The 17,243-nt window shown below is 41.8% G+C and overlaps 1 protein-coding gene across 1 annotated transcript in view; it reads right to left on the bottom strand.

Moving 5' to 3' along the window:
- Positions 1–17,243, bottom strand: part of hydin (HYDIN axonemal central pair apparatus protein) — an 86,082-nt gene that overhangs the window by 58,016 nt on the left and 10,823 nt on the right. Inside the window, exons 7-13 of the mRNA XM_078283009.1 lie at positions 11,174–11,375; positions 10,656–10,842; positions 8,981–9,080; positions 6,595–6,713; positions 5,692–5,915; positions 2,504–2,571; positions 699–940 (exon numbers count right to left, since the gene is read on the bottom strand). Of these exons, the coding sequence (XP_078139135.1) occupies positions 699–940; positions 2,504–2,571; positions 5,692–5,915; positions 6,595–6,713; positions 8,981–9,080; positions 10,656–10,842; positions 11,174–11,375 (1,142 nt within the window). The remainder of the gene's footprint in view (positions 1–698; positions 941–2,503; positions 2,572–5,691; positions 5,916–6,594; positions 6,714–8,980; positions 9,081–10,655; positions 10,843–11,173; positions 11,376–17,243) is intronic.

Below are 17,243 nucleotides of genomic sequence, written 5' to 3'. Positions count from 1 at the left end.
GTTGCCTTAAAATATTTGATAGTGTTGTCATGGAAGTGAACACTGGTGCAGTGACTGTTGAAATGTGATTCCTTCGCTTCAAAATCGACATGAGACCTTTGAAATCCCTCCAGAGGGATGGTGCCAAACAACTATTGTCTAATGAATGCAATACAGAACAATTTTATCAGTCCTCTTGAGGCAATTAGTTCAAGGGCTGGTAGAGCGCCAAAACTGAAAGGAGAAGTAAGGTGAGCATCGCAACCAACATTTTACCACCAAGGATTTACCCTTTATTCAATCGACTGTGGTGAAGCTGACTATGGTGAAGCATAGGCTCTGGTTAGTTAGAGATAGGAGAATTTGTCAGGCAGTGGGTAAAAGTCACCAAGGGAGGAACACATCCTACAGCAACATTAGAGGCAAGCGTTTGAATTCTGAGGACTTCAATACCCAGAAATCATGTAACAAGGCATCAGAAAACTGCACACTCCTCGGACCGAAATTTCTTCTTCCTCTTAGTGGCTGGTGGGGGTCGAGGTGGTGAAGAGCTTCATCCATCATCAGTGAGGAGGTTCAGCCACGAGTCCACTATGATGATGACTATGAATTTCTGTCATGTTCAGTCGACATACATTTTTATAAAGATTGGTAGTGTGGTGGTAGGAGGGTAAACTGAGTTTAGGTGAGTTTACCCTCCACTGTATTCGTGGTTTTACCTCAATGGTGGCGTCTGACATGGCGCGCACCGTGCCCGAGGCGGGGCTGAGGGTGAACTCCACAGGCCGTGTCTGAGGGTCTCTAGCAGCGCTGCCTTGCCACTGGCTCCTGGACAGCTCAGACACCTGTTTAGCACTGGTCACACTGGGAGACCCCAACCCGTCTCCCAGGACGCGCAAGGCAAATGTCATAGGCACCAGGGAAGTGTTAAAGAGGGTGCAGGTCAATGTTTGGGGGAAGCCTGGAGAGAGAGAGAGAGGGTGAGAAAAAGAGAGGAAGATGGAGGAAAGGAGAAGAACAGGAAGAGGAACAAGAAACTGGAGAGAGTGAGAACGGAAGACATCATCGCTGCAAATTGTCCAAATCCAGCCCAATCATTAAGTGGGATGTATGTATTTAAAATTCAAACTAGTAAACTACATTAACATAAACGGTGCAATGTTGTGATTAAGATGTTTTAGTGGCTGCGTAGCTGAAATTCCTTTATAGGGCATGTGCCTTGGCCACCTCAGCCACCAGACAAACTGAGCAAAGAACCACTCATTGAAAGCTTAATACAGCATATTAGTTCTGGTGACAGGGCATTTTTGCCATCCATAACACGAAACGACAGACCCAAGTAAGCTGCAAGTTTTGGAACAACAAAACATTGTTTGATGATTTGGCTCCATGCTCCTATTACTTTGGATGTGAGTTACACTTTTCCCACAAAGTTTAATAGGAAAATCAGTACAGAAATAAAAACTTGATCTTGAAGCTCGAGCTTGAGCATGATGATTCAAAGTTGGTCTGCTAAATCAGAAGTGTGGAGTGCATATATTCAAACCATGCACTCCACCCTGCCTCAGAAAAAAGCCTGAAAATGAGTATAGAATGAAATCTTAAATCCAGTGTTCCTACAATTTTTCTGTGAATGAATGTAGAGAAAAGACTGGTTCAGAGAGAAATATTGGCTGGGCAGTATCTGGTAACTAGATAATATCACTCTATTCTCTCTCTCTATTCTTTATAACAATATCACAACATGTGAAATGAAGGTGGGTCTATAACTACATAAAATGTGTAGTCATGTATATCGGGACAGAGCAAGAGTTTTTTTCTTTTCTAAACTTCTCAACAATTACAAATAATCAATTTTCCTTCTTATCCAGACTTTCCAGACCTGTGTAGGAACATTATAAATCTGCCCAAACACTTTTAGAACTTGAGAATAAAACTTAATCTGAGTCTGCACTTCCACCAAGTTTCGTTGTCCAAATACTTAGAGAACTTTCAGAAGTAATCCAGTCATAAAGCAGTATTATTATGTTTGCACACATTCTCTGTTCCTGTCCCCAGCCCCTCTATCCCAACCCCTCCCTTGTGCACAGTGAGATTCTGAGTTGGAACATTTCATTTTCCATTAAAATAATACATCAATACAATTATTTTTCTCAAAACCATTATGCAAACATATCCAGAGTTTCAATGTGAAAACTCCAGCCTTAGTCGTGGCTTATGCATTTCTGGAAATCAGTGTGTCAATCAATGTGGAAAACAACGTTGTCTATTTTGTCTTTCATGTTATCAGGCCTTATTGTCAGGGCAAACAGGGGCCACTATAAAAGGCTTCTTAAAGCTAGTCTGAGCAGCATTATGAATTCATTTTGAGTGAAAGTTCACAACTTTTAGACTAATTTTCTCATTTATCAGCCTCATTTACCAAGAGTATTCAAATATCCATACAGTACATTAAGCAAAGTTCTTGGTTTGAGCATCAGTGTTGTTTAATACTTTATAGTTTTCTTGGCCAGGAAAAACTCACCAAAGGCCACATCTCCAAAATTGAGCTCTGAAACATTGAAGTTGAAAGTGGGGCCAATGACACAACCCCTGAAAACAGAAGACAAAAACATGAGCCATCAGAATGCTTGCAAAACACTGACATGTTATGAGAGTTATCAAACAATAGGTTTATATAATAACTGAGCGTAGTGGAAAGCGATACACTACTTGGGGTTTTGATTAGTAGCACAGTCTGACAGTTATAATGGTGAGTTTTTTTCTTTATTTGGCTAAATGTAATAGGGGATTTCACAAACGTATTCTACTGTTGCACTTATTGGAAGTTGCTCCAGATGAGAGCATCAGCAAAATGTCTAAATTATAATTGCAATTGTTCTTTCCGTGGTAAAAACTATGATGGTGAGGGGTTGCTATAGTAACTCATATAACCTGAAGGGATTGCCAGATGATTGATCACTATAACTAACTTTCTCAAACTTTGTTCTACCTGCAACCCCGAATGAGAAATTCAGCTGTTTAATGACCCAGGATAATTTAAACATAGTCTTGTCACCCACAAGAAACAAGTCTGCAACACCAATTTTGAGTCCGAGCTCATAGTTTAAGAACCACTACCCTAGGAACTAAGTTTACTTAGCAGTCAAGGGGAGGCGCTATGGTGACTAAAGGCAGATTCACACCAAGCATGTTTGGAGCAATTTATTCAAACTCTGGGGTGTTTACTCCTTTAGTTTGGTTCTTTTGTGCAGGTCAGAAAGTAATCCAAACCGACTACGGGAAACGACTCCAAAACATGAGGTTTTATGGGTATATAGAGACGGATGTTGACATCTGATCGCCAGCAATTCCTCATGCTTGGAAAGCCTAGAATATCAAAATGAACTGAGGGCAAACCACATGTTGGACTGATGCACATATTCAACTATTTCTTCATATTTTCTTCACTGTTATAAACACCAGAGAAGGTAAATTGCGGCAAAGAGTTTATCATGCTTAGCTAAAGTTACAGGAACTGGAATCAGATTTGTTCGGACTCCTCCCCCTCGCCACCAAAATCTCTCAATCTCTTGTTAACCTGCCATCACGGGATGGCAGGTTAACAAAACTCTGTCCAATGAACAAGCTACTTGTGAGTCCATCTGACTTTTGTTTACAGGCCCTGGTTCACTTGTAATTGGGCAGTGTGAACCTAAACAAACCGAATACAAAAATGCAAAAAAGTAAGCTTTTCCACTATGGTTCAGTCCAAAGAAAACAAACTGTAGGTGTGATCAGGGTCTCTTCTCTCAGGTGTCTTTCCACAGGCCCTGAAAACTGCAGTCATCAAGCCACTCTTAAAAAAGAACAATCTAGACACGTCACTAATGAACAATTATAGGCCCATATCAAACCTCTCGTTTTTAAGTAAAATCATTGAAAAAGCTGTTTTTCAACAGCTGAACAACTTCTTGTCACTAAACAATTGTTTGGATGTCTTCCAGTCAGGATTTCGACCACACCACAGCACTGAGACTGCTCTTGTTAAGGTCTTCAATGACATCCACTTAAACACAGACAGTGGCAGAATTTCAGTCTTAGTATTACTGGATCTCAGTGCTGCATTCGACACGGTCGACCACAACATATTACTAGACCGACTGGAAAACTGGGTGGGACTTTCTGGCACAGTACTAAGTTGGTTTGAATCCTACTTAAAGGACAGGGACTACTTTGTGTCTATAAGTAACTACACATCTGAGTGGACAAAGATGACATGCAGAGTTCCCCAAGGCTCCATTCTGGGGCCTCTTCTATTCAACATCTACATGCTTCCACTGGCTCAGATTATGGAAAACAACAAAATATGTTACCATAATTATGCAGACGACACACAAATTTACATAACCATATTACCAGGGGACTATAATCCCATACAAGCGCTGAGTAAGTGCATTGAACAAATCAATGATTGGATGTGCCAGAATTTTCTTCAATTAAACAAAGATAAAACTGAAGTAATTGTTTTTGGAGCCAAGGAAGAACGATTAAAAGTCAGTGCTCAGCTTCAATCGGTAATGTTAAAAACCACAAACCAAGCCAGAAATCTTGGAGTAGTCATGCCACATTAAGACAATTACTAAGTCAGCCTACTATCACCTTAAGAATATATCAAGGATTAAAGGACTTATGTCTCAGCAGGATTTGGAAAAACCTGTCCATGCATTTATCTTCAGTAGACTCGACTACTGTAACGGTGTCTTTACAGGTCTCCCTAAAAAATCGATCAGACAGCTGCAGCTGATTCAGAACGCTGCTGCTCGAATCCTCACTAAGACCAAGAAAGTGGATCACATCACTCCAGTTCTGAGGTCTTTACACTGGCTTCCTGTCTGTCAAAGAATTGATTTCAAAATACTACTGTTGGTTTATAAAGCACTGAATGGTTTAGACATTACATTTCTGATCTTGTGCTACGTTATGAACCATCCAAACCTCTCAGGTCGTCTGGGACAGGTCTGCTTTCTGTCCCCAGAGTCAAAACTAAACATGGAGAAGCAGCGTTCAGTTTTTATGCACCACATATCTGGAACAAACTCCCAGAAAACTGCAGGTCTGCTGCAACTCTCAGTTCTTTTAAATCAAGGATGAAGACTTTTCTGTTTGCCGCTGCCTTTTATTAAATCAAATAATTATTCATTTCTTACACTGCACTGTAACTTTTATTCTTGTATGTAAAGCACTTTTTTAAATAGCCCGTCACGGGCAAGTATGAATTTTCATTGGTCTTGTCCGGGTAATGCTTACTTGCACGAGTGAACACTATATGTGGGGGGGACAGAGCTTTACCCTGTATGATTCTCATCCATCTGTGGATGGTGAGGTTTTTGACCAAGAGGAGAATCTATGATTCTCGTCTGCCTTAGGCAGTGAGATCTGTAAATTAAAGAAAAACATATGGGTTCACTCACAATGTGCATCTAAAAGTGGGAGTATTTGTTGTGTTTGTTGTGTTCTTTTATCTTTCTATTTTACTTGATTTGATTCTTTTAATGCAATATATGAATTTGATCTTTTTCACTTTGTCTCGATGCTTTTAATGTTTTATGTAAAGCACTTTGAATTGCCTTGTTGCTGAAATGTGCTATATAAATAAACTTGCCTTGCCTTGATCACACCCTAAGAAACCTGAAAGTGTTACCTGACAGTTATTATGATAAGTAACTTCACCTGAAGGTCAAGGTGAGTGGCTCAGGCTGTCCTGTGACGTTGAGCAGCAAGTCCTCAGAGAAAGTTCCCAGGATGCAGCTGTGGAAGGTGACCTCCAGGACCTGGCAGGCCCCAGGGGGAACAACACCCTCCTCAGGAATGAAGGAGAAACAGCGGCCAAAGGTGCTGTTGGGGCTGGACAGCCTGAAGGGGGCATCAATCAGCCCTCTGTTGGACACCAGCACCTGGTGCAGTAATAAGGACCAAGTAATTCAGCAAAATCATCTTTCATATGATAATATACATCGTCCACTTGAATTGACATGAACAACAAACTTCTTTGGTCATATTTTAACCCAAAACACATAAGCACTGACAACATCGATGGATATACAGTGATGCTATTAGAATTACACAAACATTTTAGCAAGAAAGAGTCGACAATATTGATGTGCCTCTCTGGCCCTTTTATTTGTCGACAATTGTATATTAGGTCTTTCAGTTAAGGGGACCTGGTCAGTTCTTAGCATACCTGTTCTGAGAAATTCAGTAAATAACGATCAAATGTTTGTTGTTAAACAGCATTTTTTATTTCTTATGGCTGATGCAAGTAAGAGACTGACAAGGAAGTAGAGAAACTCACTGTCTTTATAGTGAGCTATAGGGGTCACATTGTTTGGCCTCTTAGCCTCTTGAGTTTTCTATAAATTGATTGCAAATTGTTATATTTTTTAAGTATTTTTATGGCATTTATGCTTTTTTTGGTAGTGTTTAGCAAAGTGAATGGAAAGACTGAAAAAGTAGGGATGGCATGCAACACACACAGGCTGTACGCTGGATTGATACCCACAGCATTAGTACACACAGAATATATTAACTTTTTCTGAAGGGACACTGCTGTCTATCTGGCTTTCTCTTTCTTACCTCATAACAATTTTTGTCACCGATGAACACGTTTTGCATGTCCATCAGGTTATAGTTGAACTGGAGTTTGGGTCCCATGCCCTCCCCCTTGATTGTCAGAGGTAAACGAGACTCGCAGCCTAAATGCAGACACAGAGACAGAGAAAGATGTAGGGAAAGACACAGAAACAGACACAGTCAGAGACAGAGATCCAGTGAGACATGGAGGCTGAGAAAAGTTTCTGTAAGAAAATAGGAGGTGTAACATCAAACGTATGCATGAACACACAATATGCAAACAATTCTCATGTGTGTTAATGAGGACTAAAGATAAAATGTTTCAACTTAGTTTCCACATTTTCCAAGGTATACTGTATACTTAAAGCTGCACTAGGCAAGATTTTATGTAAAAAACAACTGTTTTGTCCGTTGAAATCACAAAATGGGACTGCATAGACGAGAGCGTACAGTCCCACCTAACTGAAAAGCTGTAGATTTGCCCTATTTGCCCAAAATTATTTCAGGTGTCCACTTTGGTCGATGGTGGGAAATCTAAAACAGTAACAGATGAATCAAATGTTAGGAGCAAAACCCCAAACTGTCTCCTAAACAGCAGTGTACCTACCTGACATTGAATTTCATTTGGGTAAATTGGGCAAATCATCTTGCCTAGTGCAGCTTTTAAGGTTTGCCTCACATCTCATTCAATGGGGTCTCAAAGGGAGACATGGAAAGAGGATGTAGCATTTCAAAAACTAATGCTTGGAAAACATTTTTATCTAAAATTTAGATTGATCAAGCCACTTTCAGGACATATTTGGGAAAAATAAAGGCATACTACTGGTTAGTTTTGTCTTAAATGTTTCTTGTCTCTAGATTATTTTTCTTCCTTCATTTTATCTCTTGAAAGAAGACCTGAATCGAAAGTGAATGAATTAAAAACTTCTGAAACAAATAAAATTTTCTGCCAGTGCAATACAAGAATTAACTTTAGATAAGTCTAAATACTAGATGTCTGAAATTCAAAATGCTTTCTAAATTCCCTCTGCGATATTATTGAAGGAGATATGAGGTTTATCCTTCAATGTTGCTTACTAAGCTTGTGAAGGTTTTTTGCAACGTGAGGAATCAGGGTGAAACTCCTGAGACAAGTAGCTCCGGCTGTCATTGACCTGGGTTGGTCAGGTCATCACCTGCCTCAGAAAACATGGAAATGAATGTAAATCTGGCCTCCGGCTCAGAAGACACACATGGAGGCCACATGCAAATTTGCCAACAACCTTTTTCTACCTGGGGATGAGATGGATATATCAGTGCCCTATGACTACATTGTCTTTAATATGAAAATGAGATCGGGTAACAATATACTACCGCCCTGAGTAGTTCAGTGGGTAGAGCATAGGATCAACACAGCCAAGGTTAGGGGTTCCATTCCCACTGCGGCAACACATGCAAAAATGTCAAAAATGTATGCACTGTAGTGCTGCAAGGGATTCTGGATAAATCCACCAAATGGCATATATTATATACTGAGGGAACTGAAATGATTTCAGAGTCCTAGTTGAGAGCAGCAGTTCTCCTCTGACAATAACACAACAGACAGACACCGTTTGCTACTCAGACATGTTTATCTAACCTTCGTCTGCACAGGTGCACAACCCAGGAGAATCTGTTTTATGAGAGAGCCCAAGGTATAGATCTGGACTGTCTACTTAGAGTGGTGAAAAGAATCAATTCCAAGGCGAGGTTAAAGAACAACCAAAGGAAAAAGTTGTCCTCTGGTACTCAGTCGGCTTGTCGGTTCAAGAAACAAGAAGTACTTTGTCTTTTTGTTCAGTGTCGATATGAGACTGCTTTCTTTGGCCCTTAACCTAACCTGAATTCAAACTTAAACTGTACCGTAACCTTTGTCCAAATCATATCCTAACACTGACATTAACCCAAACTTTATCCTCACTCTAACATTTAATTTAATCTAATTTTGATGTATATATGAATTCTCTCAGACCCTTCCTCCTGAATATTTGCACCCAGTCATCAGTGCAGCTGTCAGCTCTGACTTGTGCTGGTACAGGGGACCCAGAGTTTCCATAGTTTACCTACACAAGATCCTTGGAAGTGTGCTTTGAATGAATCTAAAAACTTAGCACCCCTCCACACACCACAACACTTCCTTAATCATAACTGACCGTGCTCTGATTTAAATCCCAACGGGCGCCCCTACTTAATCTAATGTGATGTTTTGATTCCAACATCAAAGCAGTGGAAGAAAGAGAGAGCACAAACACCCCATTTGAACTAGAAGTACAGCGTGCTTGTCCCATGTTAGGGAATGGGAATGGGGATGGGAAGTTGTTTACATATGTGAAATCTGACTGAACATTGTGTCTTCCAGCTTGGCACTGACCTGTGACATCACAGTATACGGTTTGCTGGTAGAGTTTGGCCTCCTCAGGCTTGAAGACAATGTTGAACTGTGCTGTGGTGTTGGGCCATATTTCACCCTCCTGGACCATGGAAAGACAGGAAGGAAGGGGGAAAGGTTACTTTCTACACAGTGGATATCAAACACACAAGTGTGTGTGCACGCATGCATATATCCACACACAAAAAACACACTAGATGGGGATTTAGGACCAACGAATACTGTTTTCCTGTTGTTTTCTCTACATTGAGGTTGTAGTATGTATACTGTTTGTAGCCTACTAGTGTGAACGGACGACAGGGCAAGTATTCTGGATGCAGATCCAAATGACAAACTTAAAAAAAAAGTGTGAATGAGTTAATTGGAGTTAACTGATCATTAGGGTCAAGATCGTTTCAGTCGAGTAGTTATTTTTAATGAATGTTTTTCATGTTATCTATGTTGTTTCCTGACAAATTACAAAGTACATCTCTGACATCACAAAAAAACAATCACACAAAATGGATTTGTATTCGATAAATGCAGGGTATAAAATGTTCTTTTCTGCACGACTGCATTCATTTGAGAGTGGAAAATAATGTGGAGTTTGTTGTTATAAACCTTACATATTTGTTGATAAATTCAATAATTTTCTTGACGATAAAATCCTGTGTTCTTTAGACGGCCACGTCTCTACACACACACACACACACACACACACACATACCTACACAGCACTTCACATTACTTTCCCTTTTCTTTTCTCTCACCCCCCCGCTAGCTCTCTCTAATACCCCACGTTGTGCTACAAATAGAAAGGAGGAGCCATTCATTAGCACACAAGTCAGGACAGACAGTGTTGAAATGACCAGTGACTCTCCAATGTCCTAGACTCTCTCTATAGCTCTGTGTATGTGCGTGCATGCGCGTGTGTGTGTGTGTGTGCGTGCATGCAGGCACGCTGTGTGCTGACTGCTGAGCATTTCTCTCAAATGTCCTCTCAAAGTTTGTGTTTTGACCGTTTGGCCTACAGACTATTTGCTCTCTCTTTCTCTCTCTCTTGCCCTCTCTTCCTTCCTCTCTTCTCTCTGTCTCCTCTCTCCCTCTGTCCAGGGAACGTGGCTGAGATGAGCAGATCAGACATTGGCAGAAAAGGCGGACAGTGGTGTCAGCACAGGTCAGGCTACCTTAGGGCCCCTGGGCAGCGAGGGGACCAGCCCATGACCCGCCTGTCTGTGAGGAGTCAAACTTTGTTTATATGGGCACGACAGAACTACATCTTCACTCTTTGTGACAGATCTAATCTCAGATCTGATCTTTTCGGGAGAAACCACAATGGAATCTCATGTTTTTCCTGTTAAGACAGTCACGAGGCAGCATAGGTGGCATAGCCAGTAGGGAGACCTGTCCCTCAACCAGAGGACCCGGTTTCAATCATCCGCCCTGCTGAAGTGTCCTTGAACAAGCCACTGAAGCCCTACCAGCTCCAAGGATGCTGTTTTATAGCTGACCCTGCACACCGAAACTCCCTGTGGAGGAGTGAGTAAGCAAAAGATGAATTTGCCCCCCCTCTCAAAAGATACCAGGAGAGTAGGAGAGAGAATAGAGAGACAGAGAAAGACACACACACACACACACACACACACACAGACACACACACACACACACACAAACACACCGCTGGCTCAACAGTGATGCAGCTGTGTGAGAGGGCGAGGAGGCGTTCCTCTGCGGCCAGGCGTCGGCGCTCCTGTAAGGTTCTGGACAGCAGCGGGAGGCGATGGATCGCTGTGGGGTCGGACTCACACTCAAACAGCAACCGCTCCTTTTCCTCCTCCTCCTCCTGCTGGAGCCCGAAGCTCTCTCTAGGGGGAGGGAGGGAGAAAGAGAACAACAAAGTGAGAAGAGAAATGAAGAGGGTCAGAGAGACAAAGAGACAGAGACGGGAACAAGGAGTTGGCAACAGACAGAAAGTGACGGACACCTGAGCTATTTCTGGCAACAAATGCTTCGGTACAAAGATACACAGCAGAGCAGGGATTCTAATAGTGCAACTCTAGTTGCTCGGCCCTGGTAGCTGAGCCTATAGTGCCCCTCTCTGTCTGGAACAGACAGAGAGGGGCTCCTGAAAAATCAAATCAAAATCACATTCCTGTATTGTTTGTGTTTAAGCATTTTGTGTGCATGCATGTGTACCTCAGTGAATGCAGGTCCTCCTCCTGCTGGCTGGGCCAGATTTTCCAACAGTAGTGGAAAGGGATTTCACTCCTGTTGGCGAGGGACACAGTGTGTGTGTTGGCCAGGGAAATGTAAGTCTTCTTCAGCAGGACAGACTTGGGCTCCAGACACACGGTCAGTTCCTCACAAGCCCCGTACAAGTCGATGTACACGTCCTCACCTGAGGAGAACACATGCAAAAACTGTGGACACGCATGCAGGAACACAGACACCCAGACAGACACTAGGCCAGTGGTTTTCAAGCTATAGGTCATGACCTATTGGTGGGTCCCAAGAGGGGATGACATTTTCTATCAATGTTTGGGATAGAAAAATAATATACACTGTATGGATAAATGCAAGAAAAATACAGTAGGTAGCTGAATAATGATGTTTTGAAGTCTCATTTTAAAACACACAAAACAATTGATGCACACAGGAGGAATGGAAGGATGAAGGTATAGAAAGAGGGAAAGAGGGAAAGTGGGAGACTAAAGAGGGAACTGACTGATAAAAGAAGACAGGTTGAAAACAGGAAAGATGGGATGGTTGAAGAGCTTCATTTCAAAACAGCCTGAACATTAAGAACAGGGATGAATATTTTTTTATGCTAAATAAACATTTACATCTGATCCTCTGAACATTACATTAGGACTCAACGTAGTAGCCAAGTGCCAAAGACACACATTGTAACCATAGACAACAGCCAATTTAAAAATACCCTTATGACATAATACATTAAAATAGAAAATGAATTAATGTAATGAATTAATCAATGTAAAACTAATTGATGTGACAAATATATTTACAACATTATAACATCTTTGTAAATCAAAGACACACACACACACACACACACACCACTCAAACCAAACCTACGCCCATGTGTGTCCATGTCCTACCAAACAATTATATAAGTATCCAAACAATGATGATGATTGGTTTCACTAATCTTGTACAGTGCAAATATGACCATGAATGTGACTGCTGTTGACAATGGGCCTTGATAGAGTTTATTTTAGATAATCACTCTTCTCTCCCCTCGTTTGTCACCTCTCAGCTCCTCTAATTACATTAATGAATGGGGAGTGGGTAGGTGGGAAGAGGGGCATTATTGACTTTTGTGCAATTTACTTCTTTCACTGCACAAAATGTTTGATGACTCACTTCTCATTGTCCCCTAATCCAGACTATCCAAAAATTATACACGTTGGCATAGTAGGGGTGTGACTGTGCATGATAATAAAAGTGTTAGAAGCTCTGTCAGAAGTATTTCTTGAGAGTTTTTCCTTTCTCCTTGCCTCGTGTTTGAAAAAATACATACATCAAGAGGACTAGGTTCATAGTTGTCTTTTTATCCCGTATTTAACCAGGCAAGCTGACTTTGAAGAAATTCTTAATTACAGCAATACCCTCAGGGAGTAGTTGCAGGGAGAGGGACAGCCACACAGCGATACACACACCCAGTCCGGAGCTCCACAACACAAACAGAATTCTGGCCACTGAGCCCCTGCCACTCCTCTGGGAGTCTCTGGCCTAATGTGGTCAGGGAGTAGAGGAGAAACACACAATGGAGTCAAGGACACACTCTGTAGAGTGCTGGTTTTGAAAGACTGGATCAGGATCAAAAAGAGGGTCGTGGAGAGATTATAATGGCCCTCAAAATATCCTGGAGAACTTGGCATCTAAAGCGACTGACTCCATTATGCTGCCAAAGCCTTTATGAGCAATGTTAAGTATGAAATAAATATGATATTTTATATTAGCCAGCACAGCACAAAATATATTTTGAAAATGTGGGTCTCTGGAGAAAAAGTTTCGAAACCACTAGCCATGAGAGAGAGAAAGTCCTAAGGGGCTAAAAGGACAACTAATGAGTCTCTATGGTAGCAACAAGGTGACACCAGCACGCCTGCCTCCAACAGTGGAAGAAAGAGCAACAATAAACCAGCAACAAAAATAAGATGCAAAGCCAGGTTTTGTATAAAGCCACCAGCAGGGCAAGGCCCTATGTAAATTTAGTGAGTGTTTGTTTACATTCAAATCAGAAGGACTGGAGCTTTAGCCTGTCAGGCTTTCCCTGAGATTTTTTTGATTCCCCACCACTATGCTACAAAGCCATACCTGCAGATGTTGAATTCTTAAAGTAAGGACAATTTTCCAGCACAATAAGCACCCCAACACACACACACACACTGATAGCTCATTATAGCAGCCTACCGGGATAATCAAAGGACTATTATGTCTTTTTGTGGCTGAGATGTCTTATTCTTGTTTGGATATCACAGAATGCAAATTTATATGGTGAATATTGGGTTATCTGGACTCTGAATGTGTTTCTGTGGCTCATACTTTGTAGCAGATAATGTGTGTTTTTTGTAAATTAAAAGACAGATGCCTCAATAAAACGACCAGCACAGCAAACTGAAAATAAAATGAAATGGAGGATTCCCTCATTTTTAGGCAGTCCAGTAGCTCAATGAATCCAATAGGAAACTTTATACTGTAGATCAAATCATGGTGATTATTCTGCTTTTCAAAGCTTGTCTCTAGCCTGTACTGTCATGGAGACAGATGGTCGGGCTAGACGGCATCGATCTGGCTGTAGAATGGTAGGTGAAAACCTGCTGCAGGCCAAGGATTAGAAAGATGAGTCCAGTCTTACAGGGAAAAAACAGTGGACCAATGTTTCAATTAAAAAACCAATTCAGTAAGGACAATAGCTGATCCGAGGTTGGACACTATTGTTTTGATGCTATAAGAGTTGTCTCACACACAAACACACACACTCACACCTAGTCCGGGATTGCACTCCTTATGGACTGGTTCCCACGGTGACACCAAACAACACTTGGTGCAGATATTCAACTCACAACTGGAATGATGAGAGAGAGACAATACACAAGAGAGCAAAACCAACTGGACCAGTTGTTGTCTCTAGCTTTGTTTGCCCATTAACTTTAAATATGGGCTAAACTGAACGTGAACAGCAGCAGAGTGCAGTGCATGCACAATTACAACTGAGCTGACACTCTTATCCAAAGTGACTCAAAATGAGTGAGCAGGTAGGGTTCAGTGGTTTGCAAAAGGACACACAACATTGGCTGCTGCAGGGATTGAGCATGGCCCCCTCCGCTTACAGAAGAGTCTCCCTAACAGCTATGCCTCCCTGTCGCACTCTAGATAAAGAAAAACTACTATTGAAAGCAAGTTTGGGTTCAGTTCAAGTTCAATTTAGTTCAACTATCTCGATATGACGAGTATCTTCTTCAAAGTTCAGTTCACAGAAATATTTTGGCTGGAAAAGGTTGCCAAATCGAACCTATCAACAAATAGTTGAGAATGAATGCCTCAATATTAGCAAATGAACTTGAGCTTTGTTTTGTTTATTTAACCTTTATTTAACAAGGACAGTCCCACTGAGATCAAGAATCTGTTTTCCATGGGAGACTTGGCCAGCGCTACATTTCTGTTTCAGGCAGGAAAATCAATACACACATTTCATAAGACGTAGCAGACAAACTAAGAAAAAGTGAGAGGAAGGGAATGAGGCAAACAGACATAGTGACAAAGAAGAAGAGGAGTAACAGTGGCACAATCCTAAACCAATCAACTTAATCAAAGCATTGGCAGTTTCCACTAGACTTATCGTCCACAGTCCTAACAAACTGCTTTACATTTTCTAAAAGTAACCATCCTCTTAAGTTTCAAGTCCTGCTATATTCTATGCAGATGTGACCTGACTCACATCCAGATGTGAGTGCTTTCTTGTCCCCATCTGTCTGAGCTGAGATGACTATTGGGACCTCTGACTCCTCATTTCTCAGTAATATGAATGCCTTAGTAGTTGGAAAGCCCAATGAGCCCAATAAACCCTTCCCAATGTGACCTATTTACCTTTTGATTTGGATGCATTGAAAACAAACTCACCCCAGTCCTGGTTGAGAGAGAAAACAAACCAGACTGTGAAGAATGAAAGCTGGTAAAATCTACACAATGACTACGCGTGCCCTACAGTAAGAAGTTAAGAACACATATTACAATTCAGGGAGTGTCTAGGTTTACTTGCATCGGCCCGATTCTCACTGAGATTTTCATTATGGAGCTGGAGTAAGACAGAAAGAGAGAGAGAGAGAGAGGAACGAGCTGGAGTGAATACAGAAAACACTGGCTTGGTTCCACAGAAAGGCCAGCTCTTTGTTTTCACTCTGCTAGAAAGACGACGACGCCATGAGATATCATCTGATGGAGAAAAAAGAGAGAGGAGAGAACAGAGAGAGAGGACAGAGGATGAGCGATGGAAGGAAATGAGGGAGAGTGAAAGAAGAGCTGGGGAATGCTGAGAGGGAAGCAATTATCTCTCGGCATCCTGATGCTATGACAGCAGTTGACAGGCAGGGAGAGCTGCAGCCTATTGCTAAGCTTTCATCATGTCGTCCACAACCCCCCCCCACCCCCACCCCATCCTCCCCCACCCCCACCCCCTCTCTCTCTCTTTTTCTCCTCCCATAATTTCTCTAAGTACACACAGCGAGAGAACTTCTCAACCCCCTCAGCTAGCTTTGATTACGGCACAAACAGAAGCTCTGCAGTGGGTGTGTGCGTATGTGTGTGTGCACATGCTTGTACTTGCATTTGAGCGTGTGTGTTTGTTTATGTGCGTGTGCTTGCCTTGGAGTGTGTGTGTGTGTGTGTGTGTGTGTGTGTAGTCCTTATGTGTGCTTTTCTAAAAGGCTGCTGTGCTGAAGTCCCCTCAGTGCTGTAGCCCCGTCAAAGCAGATGCCTCAGCGGTCCCTAAGAGCTGTCCGTCCTTTCATTTAAATCAGCAGCAGTAGCGGAGGACAGGTGGGGTGTGGGATGGGGGTTGGGGAGGGTTGGGGTTACTGGAGCAGCTCCAAGTCCCCATTCACTTTTATGACAGAAAAAGGATTGTCTAACACACCATGATGGAAAACAAGCGAGCTGAGCAAACGATTATTTTTCAAAGCTATAATGGCTTTCGACTGACACCATGTGAAATAAAGATGCACACCCACCTTAAGTAAGTATGATGTGTTTGTGTGCAAGTAGACACACAAATACACTAACACACACACACACATAAAGTACATGCACACACAGGCTATGTCAGCCTGGTTATGCCAGAGTCTCCAATGGCTCCTGAGCAGAGTAGAGCCTTGTGCAGCAGGCTGACCTGAAACATACATGAGCGTGAGGGAGACAGAGAAAGGTGCTAAATTAAAAATGATACTCTCTTGATGGGCCGTAAGTGGTGTTCTGGACCTGGGCTGGCCCTCCCATTATAAAAGCTTAATGCTGCTGAGCGCCGCTGCTGCTGCCACTCCTTCAGCGGACCCGCCTGTTTATGCAGCCACACAGCACCTCTGCTCCCTTAGGTCACGCACAGGCAACGAATAATGAACACGTTAACAGTACACACAAACAGAAAAACAAACAAAACAACACACACACACAGATAGACGCACACTATAAAATTGCTTTATAGTATCTCAAGATAAAGTTTTGTGACTCAAAACAATCATCATTAAAGAGGCATACATAAATCTTTTATCAGCTCTTGGCTCTGGGGGATGACATCACAATAATTAAATGATAAACTCAAACAGGATGAATATAAATCTAAATTTAAAACAGTTTGGGCCATTTCAACTCTTATCCACCATTATCCAATCATAAACGGGCAATCATCATTTTCCCAAGGTGACTTTGCCATGATAAGATTCCAGGACCACTCCTGATAACAGATTGATTGCATTGACAGCATTGGTACTGAATTTTTTGAGTGATGCATAGCTAACAAGTTTGAACTCAAGTACTTTTTTCTACAGGGTGAAAAGCTGTTTTATTGTTAAACAAACCTGTTTTATGGAATTTTCCTACTTAGACTATCTTTAGAGAGCTGCATAGTTTAAATTATCTTTGGAGGCTACTCTGATGTGGCCAACTTGGGACCATAATAAGGCTGATTTTGTCCTGATTGGAGCCTCGCTTTTGTTAATCAGCCAAGTCAGTCATATTTACTGTTTTC

This window comes from Centroberyx gerrardi, chromosome 4 (assembly GCF_048128805.1).
Source record: "Centroberyx gerrardi isolate f3 chromosome 4, fCenGer3.hap1.cur.20231027, whole genome shotgun sequence".
Lineage (NCBI taxonomy): Eukaryota > Metazoa > Chordata > Actinopteri > Beryciformes > Berycidae > Centroberyx > Centroberyx gerrardi.
This window is presented reverse-complemented; position numbering and strand designations above follow the sequence as displayed.